Source organism: Crocodylus siamensis, chromosome 2 (genome assembly GCF_052110815.1).
Source record: "Crocodylus siamensis isolate JL-2025a chromosome 2, ASM5211081v1, whole genome shotgun sequence".
Classification (NCBI taxonomy): Eukaryota; Metazoa; Chordata; order Crocodylia; family Crocodylidae; genus Crocodylus; species Crocodylus siamensis.
Genome location: NC_143396.1, coordinates 258,257,622 through 258,266,910, shown reverse-complemented (window position 1 = coordinate 258,266,910; position 9,289 = coordinate 258,257,622). Strand labels below are relative to the sequence as shown.

Genomic DNA, 9,289 nt, shown 5'->3' with positions numbered 1-9,289 from the left:
TCAGGTAATACCACATATTTAGAAATCCTGGTTCACACATACTACCGACAAATAAAAATGTGCTTACTGGCATCATCATCAGCATCCACCACTCCACAATTCAACAGGATAGGAGTGCAGCAGGTTATCAGGATGCAGAGGCATTATTGGTGGGATGAGATTAAATGGGCAGAATAACAGGGGTTCTGCAAATCAAGACTGGAATGCCCTGGCATGATGTTATGGCCATAAGGTCCTCACAGATCACAATTTTTAAAAGTATTTGCTACCCAACCTGGGTCAGATATTCATAAAAGCTCAGCTCCTTCTCAGGTGCCAGAATGTTCAAAGCACTTGGCATGTTGGGAACTAAGCAACTTTGAGAACCTTGAGGGTGCTGAGTTTTTGGAAACTAACTTCAATCGGAACTGAAGACCGGGAGATCTCTGAAGAAAGTGCCTACCACATGCCTGCACTACTAAATGCGTAACTGTTAAGTTTCTTGCTTTATAAGCACTAACATTCAAATCTATCCCATCCTCCTCCCCTGAAGAGTAACAAAAGGAAAATAAATTACAAAAATACAAAACAAAACACATGTGAAGTGACTGAAATATTCAGGGGAAACCACCAGGATGATACATTGTATACATATTCTACCCAGACCACAAGCAGACATAGAAAATAAAAGACCCTGCAGGGTGCCTATGCTGCAGGAGGCTTATTAATTAACAATGAACCTAACATCAGAAGATTGCAACTAGTTCTCACACTGAGATCTCTTGACTTCTGTAGCCTACACTGTGCCAACTGGCCTTTTTTCCCCTATAATTACTACTGGAAAGATATACTTAATCGCTAATTTCCTAGCACAGTCAGATTTCGGATTCCGCTGTCTATAGCTAAATAACCTACAACTCCGTTTGTATCTAATGAACTGAACACTAACTATATCATTTAGAGTAGGTTTTTTATTTGAAATTAATTTGCTTACTTTTAAGCTTTGTTTATGCATTTTAATTAAGGGTATTATCTTTTGTTCTTCTAATCATTTTGTTAGTAACATAGCAGTCCCTTAGGCTGTTCTGAGCAAAACTGGCTTGCACACAATACAAACCATTTAAGAGAACTGTCAAGTCAAACTTCAGCCCACAAGTCAAATTTTATTTTTTAGAAAAATTTTCCTACACAAATATCACAAGAAAGTGTTCAAGATCGTTAGTATCGCAAGGGAATTGGGGTTTTTTATTGTCTTGTTTCTTAAAAACAGATAAATATTCCTCTATGAAGTGTTCCCCCTAACTCTCTGTGCTTGGAAGAGAGAAAAAGCCAGTCATTAGAAATTGACTATAAAAATACTGAAGGCTACAAATACTTAAACCAATAGTTCTCAACCTTTTTAGACTCAAGGCACCCCTGGAGAGACTTAAGGCACCCCCCAGAAAATGCCAACAGCTTTTTTTTGTTTTCGTGCTTTTTCTTTTGAATGTAGAAATAACAGAGCAATTCTTCTGTTTTATTCAGATGGGCCTGGTAGTAGGTTCCTAACCTGGCAGGGGAAGCAGCGTGACCACGTAGGCGAGCTCCCCAGGGTAATTGTCTCTGATATGTCCTCCATAGGAGGTCTATATTGAGCAGATTCTTTTTGGTATTGGGTGGTGGAACCGGAGTGTGCTCCATCCACTCCATGCATTGACCTGGTATTGCAGTGCTTCCAGGACCGGTGCAAAAAAACAGGAAAAAAAAAAAATTCTTCTGTTACAAAAGAATTCAGAAAGACCAGAACAGGTCAGAATGTTTCTGAGATTGGATGCCTTTTGAAATCTCTGGGTTTATCATATGAATCATGTTTGCACACCTAACCATGCTACCCTTGTGTGGCAACCTTGAAAGGACCTGAAGGCACCCCAGGATGCTGTGACACACTGACTTAGACTGTTAACTCTTTGGGGCAAAGATATTTTCCTGTTGTCAACCTTCTGTTTGGCAGCACGTGGCATACAGCGGGATCCCAACCCATGACCAGGGCTGCCAGGGATTATGGCCGTAAGAATAAACAATCCCATCACTATTTAAAAAAATTTAAAAAGTGACAAGTCAAACCATCATTTCCAGGGTACAGGAATGCTGATAAAAGAAATATCGAAGGGGCGAAAACTCAGTGGATTGTCCTTTGATTGCCAGTAGTAACAAGAACATGTTTCAGTATGTCAGATTAACCCGATGGGCTCCTTTTTCTCCAAGTTTATTACCCACTGTCCACACTTGTAGGTGGTACCTGAGATGCGTCTCCATGGCTCGGGCCATCGCCCGTCACCCCTCTTCTCTGTTCCCCACTTGTCTTCACCCTCCTGTATTTCATCTGCTTTCTGGCATGTCTCCCCAGCGTGGGCCATCACCACCCACACAACTGAGTCCGAGCTCATGTCTCCCTTGCCCTGGCATGGGCCAGCCCCACCGCCCTTCCTGCTGCCGGGCCTGGCCTGTGCATCGCCCTTGACACCTCCCAGACTCTGACCGTCCACCGGGCCAGGAGGGAGGCCCGGGTTGCCTCCCAGTGCCACCCCGCAGGACAGCCTTCCTGGTCCTCAGCCACCCCTGGCCCGGGCAGAGCTCCACCGGAGGGGCACTGGCTCCTTGGAGGGGCCGTGGGGGCTGCCAGAGCCGCCCTGGAGCCCCCGTGGCTGCCCTTTGCCTCCCACTCCCCACCCCGCTTTCACTTGCACTGCCCGAGAGCCCGACCTGCCCTTCCCAGCCCCTAGTCCTGCCGGGGGCCTCCAGCTTCCCTACAAGCCCAGCTCCCGATCCCGATGTAAGCACCAGACAAAAGGCGGCCCGGCGCCTGCCCAGCGCAAGCGGCCACACCGTGTCCCCCACCCGTGGCGTACTGTAGGCCCGGCGAACGTGGCCGCAGCACTCGACCCGGGGCATGCTGGGTAATGTAGGCGCCCGCCAGGCCCTGCCCCTGGAGCTGCCCCCGTGAGGAGACGAGTCCCGCGATGCATTGTGGGCACTGGAGTCCGAGCGCGATCTCGCGGAGCCGGAGCCGTCGTGCGAGGTGTTTCTGTCTTGAGACCCCATTGGGCGAGGAACAGGCGTTCCACGCTCATGGAGCGTCGCCAGCCAATCAGAGTGGGCCATGTCGGAGAAGGCATTGGCCAATGGGCTCTCCATGTTGCGATAGCCCCGCGCTCATTGGTTGTTGTCTCCGACCGGGTGCTGCGTGATTGGCCGCGGGGACTGAGGGGGCGGGGCAAGGAAGCCGGATCTCGGCTGCTCGGCGGCCGCGTCGCCCCTAGGAGCCCGGCGGGATGGAGCGGCGGGCGCGGCTGGGCGCGCTGCTGTGCGTCGCGGCGCTGCTGGGCTGCGGCCTGGCCGCCACCGGTCAGTGCGGGCCGGGCGGGCTTGCGTCTCCTTGGCAGGGCCGGGCCTGCGAGCGCTGCCGGTGGGAGGAGCCGCCGTCGGAGGGGAGGGGGACGCTGTCTGCCCCACGCCACCGGGGCCGGGGGCCCAGAGCGGCTCCGGCCGCGGGCTGCGCGGGGTCCTGTGGGGCCGATACGCGCCTCGGCGGAAGGCTGCGAGCAGCCGTCGAGCCCGGCGCAGCTGCTGGTGGCGTGCGCAGGGGAAGGGCCGCATCCGCTTCTCCCCTCCGCTCCCTCGGCTGGGCACGCGGTTGGCTGGTGGGTTATTTGGTGGGCAGCTGTCCGCTCCTTGCAGGGCTCCGCTTCTGGTTGTAGCAGGGTAGCTTCTCGGCCGAACTGCTGGGAGTTGAGATGAGCGCTGAAGAAAAGCCGTGTTTTGTGTTCAGAAACAGTAGGGTGCATCTCTGCTGGAGTCGCAGAGAAATAGGGCTGAGAGGGACCTGCAGAGGTCCAGCCCCCTGCTCGAGGCAGGATCATCCCTGTTCAAAGTGTCCTGTACATAGCGAGCTCTAGGTAAGCCTGGCACACCACAGGCCCAGCTCCCCCACCTGCTGCAGGTAAAGCAGGGGAAGCTGGCAGCCCATGAAGAGCAGCTCCCTTGCTCGGGACATGGTTCAGCTCCAACAAACGTGCCCCGGGGCTGGGTGTGTCAGCACTGGGCACACGCTAATCGGTGTGTGGCACAGCGCTCTATCACACGTGCCCAGCAGTGCTCTTGGGGGATGTTGCATACTTTCCAGCAGTGGTGGCCAGTGTTTTTGCCAGGCGTGTCACAAATTAAGCCCTGCCCTCTTTCCCAAGAGCTGCTCTGATCTCTGTCCCCCAGAAGCTTATTTGATAGAGTTTGTGTCCTGAGGCACTGGAATAGAAGTGTGGAGACTGGAGCCTCCCCAGCCATGTGTGGAGTGGGGGCAGGAGGCTGCTTAAGCCCGCGCGCCTCCGTAGCGCCCTAGCTGCTGTATATGGCCTATGGCCTATGCCCTAGGGTATTCCAGAGCAGCATCCTGCCCCCACTCCACACATGGAGCTCTGACACCAAATGATCATTTGCTGGTGTCTAAGAGATGTACAAGCATGCAACACGGGCTGTTTGGGGAATAGCTGTTGCTAAGGGGTTTGACTAAAAACTGGAGTAGTCGTCAAGAATGAAATGTCCTGTAGTGATTTTTTGACATCCAGGAAGATCTGCAGGTCTTGCCCCTGGCTTTTTCCTATACAATAATGGCTCTGTTAACTAGCTCTAGCTACTCAGAGCTGTCTCTGGTAGGGGCTCAAGTAAACCAGAAGTCTTAGTTTTAGATACTCACCCAGTTCTTCTTTTGAAGTAGGTTTCCCAGTTTGATTTCTGGAGACTAATTCTAAATCATATCAGATGTAGGTAAACTATTTGCAAGAATCCTTAAGAAAATCCTACATTCTTAGTCCAGTCATCCAGTTGATGGTTTAAAAGGTTTTTGATACATGTCCTTTGGGGAAGCAGAGCTTATCAAATACCATCTTTGCCCTAGTCATTTTTCAAATAGAGCTTTTTAAATTTAAGTTTTTGCTCTAATTTTTAATCTCTGTCAGACTTTCTTACGGTTCCTGATTAAAAACAAATGTGGGTCTGCAAAGGATGAGTTTACACCTCCTGTTTATAGGTGTTAACTGTGTATATGTGCTTGGTAAATGTTTCAGATGAGGGTTAGCTAGCTCACTGGTGAGAGAAAATGGAGGTGATTCTGATAAGATGAGTAAAGCATTTCTTGGTATGTACATCTGACCATTTTGGTGGGGGTTTGCTAACCACCACTTGTTACTTGAATTTACAGTTGGGTTTTTGTGAGTCTTCTACCTATACTGGATGATCACGCAGCAGCATTGTAAAGACAGGGTTTTTAATCTCTATTCAAACTAGAATTAAAAAAAACCCAGACAGTTGGTGAATTTATAAAAAGATTATTCCAAATATTGCCCAACTTTAGTGACTTTGGTTTCTATAAGGTACAGTTTGATATGTAAAATAAATGTTTGGTCAAAAAAACCCACTATACCCTAATGAAAAGCTTTTGTTTTGTTATCTTCATGTTTTGGGAATCAGAAATAATTCAGAAATAGATGTTGCTGATCGACTGCTAATGCTTCCATTCCCAGATAATAGTGACACTAATACTAATCCCATATTGAGTTTAGTAATGCCACCTAAAATACTTCAGTTGGCCTTTAGTTCCAGTTTTTCATATCTGAACAATATTTTGATAGAAACAATGGGGTGCAAGGTATGAGAAGTAGTGGAGGAAATCTAATTCTTAAGTAGGAAGGCTTAGTACAACCATAGGGTTATAGAAATATTGTACACAGTACAGGTTTCTCTGTGTTATGTTACCAATTTGAGTTATTGCAGTTGTATAGTAAGGTGTTCTGGGATCTTTGCATCTTCATAAATGCTTTGATCTACTTCCTCTAAAATCTCAAAACCAACTCCTGTGGTATTAATGCATTAACTTTTGTGGGGATATTTCTAATAATTAAAAAAAATGTGAATGCTAGTTTGACCTGGTGGCTCTGACTTGCACTGGTGTTTGTGGATGAGAATTATTCTGGGATTGCTTTTATTTTTATGGTTGAGAACGGGGGAAATAGATTTTTCTATCCTTTCTGACTGTTTGTTGCGCCTATCCTGGTATGCGTTCCTTTCTGATTTAAGTGGGCAAGCAGAAAAGGGGGCAGGATGTCACCTTGTAAACTAGCACCTTATAAAATATTTTTTTCAGAAAGGCATGAGCTTTGGTAAGCTACCAGATTCTCCTGAAGGGGTCTGTTGTTTTCCCTTAACTGGGAGATCTTACTAAAGCCAGAAGCGCAACAAGTATGAACACTTGAAATGTGGGTAAGAGTGCCAAGTGGATGTTGTGCAAAGAAAATCTTCAGGAGTAGAGATTAATTAAAACTATTTTCTTAAATTTCCTTTTTAGTGGCCTAAGATGCAGATTTCTGTTTCTAGAAAGGAACTGTTGTGAAGAGGAAGCTTTGGAAGAATTCATTCAGCAGTGGGAAGGAGTTTTGAAGGGAATCTTGTTCTTCAGTATGAGAATTGTTACATTTTGTTTCTGTAGTTACCAAAATACTGGTTGACTAAAATATTTGCTGTGGACTAATGCAATAGATATGGAGCAAAACACCAAGTAGGAAAACTTGTTGAAAATAATGTTGTTGAGTAACTCTTGACTCCTGGTTCTTTGCTTGGGTCACTGCATACCTGGGTGGTTGGGGTGGCACAGGAGCTAAGGCACACGGTTGACGGCCCAGAGGTTGCAAAGTCAAGGCCATATGCGACCTGTCAGATTTCAACAAATCTGCAAATTCTGCTAAATACCTTGTTACAAGGATATGAAAAAGGAAGGACTGCATTCCTTGTATGTAACTGTAATCAGAATGGTGTTTTGTACTAGATTTCAAGAAACTGCCTATTGAATAAATGTCTTTCCTGTGTAAATTTGGTGTTAGCTGAAGTAGTCATATAATGAAGCAATTTCAGGTTTTTTACATTTGTTTATCCTTCTTTTTTAAATAAAAGTAAAGTTCGTATTTTTTTCAAATTAAAGGAAAACATGAGGGAATTGTTCTCTCTTAATCAAAACACAGAATTCTCTGCACAGATGCTCTGTGGATTGGTTATGTATTGCGTGATTTTATATCCTAAACTTAAAATATGGTAAAGCAGCATCTTAGTTAGTTGTTTTTAGACTAAAACTAGTAGTATTTCTCCTCGGCTAATGACAGCTCTGCAACTTTTGCATATAGATCTCTGAGTTGTTCATTTTCATCCTGCAAGGTGAACTTGCCATTCCTCTTTGGGGCCAACAGACTTTGTTTCCCTGATAGTGGTCTCTGTTCACGTCCTTGTACATTGCATAGCTCTTTTTCCTAAACTCTGACTCCTCTCACAAAGTGGTAGAAACCTCTTATCCACTACTTGTTCCTGGAGATGTATCTGCTCATAATAATAATAATTAATAATTTGTCCTATTCTCCTAGTTTGTTTAATGAATAGCAGAATTTAAGTTCCAGATGACCTGTTCAGGAAGTATTTATAGTACTAGGCCATCGTATTAACATATCCAACAAGAAATGGTAACTGTCTCTCTTTTCCCTGACCTAAGTTTTGCATTTGGAAAAGCAAATTAAATGATCAGATCTCATCGCTATTAGGCCAGTACATAAACATAATCTATTTGCTTCTATTCGCTGATCAAGCCTTGATGATTATATTCCCTCTTTGCCTACCTACAGCATCCCACGTACAGATCTTTATTAACATTTATAGAATACGACGTTCTTGGTTATCTCTCGAAGTAGGTATGCTTGAAACTGTAGTGTATACATATTGACCAAGAGTTCTGCGTTAAGAATAGAAAAGATGTAAATGAGCCCCCATTAACCGGTATCACTGCAATCCAGTCTACTTAACTTTTAAAGGTAAAATTGTTTGAGCCAGCAAGTACTAAACATATTATGCTTTCTTTTTTTGTGTGCTGTTTTATTGCTCTGTGGGTGAAAGAGCATTTTATGTACAGCCTGTCAGCTGCCTCTTACCTGCATCGTTTTATTATAGAGTTGATTCCTTTGGAGAGATGCTACATGATGCAATAGGGGTGAAAGAAGCTGGTTGCTTTTTGTCTCAACAGTAAAGCTGAATACTTAATTGGTTTTCTTTATATTGCCAGTAGGATGCCTTTTACTTTTACCAACTTAATTTTCTACTTTTTGTTTCCCCAAATGAATATGTAATTATTATGAAACTGCCTATATATAGATGGATAGATCCCTATATATATACCTCTTTCCCTCCCACATACCTCATGTACATACTTACACATGCATGTGTGCGTATACACATGTGTGTTTGGGTGTGTATGTGGTTATATCTATGTGCATGCGTACATTCTTCTCAATGTTCTTGACCATGATGCTACATCTGACCACCAATAAGCTTCCAGTTGGAGTGGAGCTGAACTACTGAATGGATGTTAATCTTAGCTGACTCCCAAGCCAAAACCAAAACCACCCCAATCATCAAGTTCCTGTATGCTGATGATGCTATAGTCTGTGTTCACTTGGCAGCAGACTGTCAGGCAATCATCGACATCTTTACCAAGGCATACAAGAAAATGGGACTACACTTAATAGTCAGAAAATGAAAGTCCTCCATCAGCAAGCTCTTAATGAGCAATCCCCAACTCAGGTAATTCAGATCTATGGTGAGACTCTGGAGAACATCTTATTTCCTTTCCTTCAGAAGCCGTCTTTCACAGAAGGCCGACATCGATGACGAAAATCAGCATCCCCTCAAACGTGCAAGTGCAGCCTGAGGAAACAGGTGTCCAGTAATCACAACATCAGATCTGAAATCAAGCTCATGGTTTATCAAGCGGTTGTGATCTCCACCTTACTGTACAGAGCCGAGGCACAGACAAACATACAGGAGACATTTCATGAAGAAGTACTATGTGCTGCCTGCAGAAAATCCTTCAAATCCAGTGGGAAGACAGATGCTCCAACATTAGCATCCTTTTGCAAGCAAAGACCATAAACATCGAGGTGATGATCATCTGACATCAACTTTGCTGGCCCGACTACGTCATCTGGATACCTGACTCAAGACTCCTAAAGCAAGTTTTATTCTCCCAGCTCAGTCGAAGCACGTGCTCAAGAGAAGAGCAGAGGAAGTGCTTCAAGGACATCCTCAAGGCCAACTTGAAAAAAATGCAACATCAACTCATGGGAGGCTATTGTCCAGGACTGCCCCAATTGTAGGAAGAATCTGCTGCAAGGATCCTAGTACTCTGAAACCTTACAATAGCAACAGGAGACAGAAAAGCAGGAGTGGTGGAAGCAGTGCATCACAG

The 9,289-nt window shown here is 45.3% G+C and overlaps 1 protein-coding gene across 1 annotated transcript in view; it reads left to right on the top strand.

Annotated features, from left to right (window-relative positions):
• The first annotated feature begins 3,236 nt into the window (after nt 1-3,236).
• SEL1L (SEL1L adaptor subunit of SYVN1 ubiquitin ligase) overlaps nt 3,237-9,289 on the top strand; it is a 69,826-nt gene continuing 63,773 nt past the window's right edge. Inside the window, exon 1 of the mRNA XM_090033835.1 lies at nt 3,237-3,363. Within this exon, the coding sequence (XP_089889961.1) occupies nt 3,291-3,363 (73 nt within the window). The 5' untranslated portion in view covers nt 3,237-3,290. The remainder of the gene's footprint in view (nt 3,364-9,289) is intronic.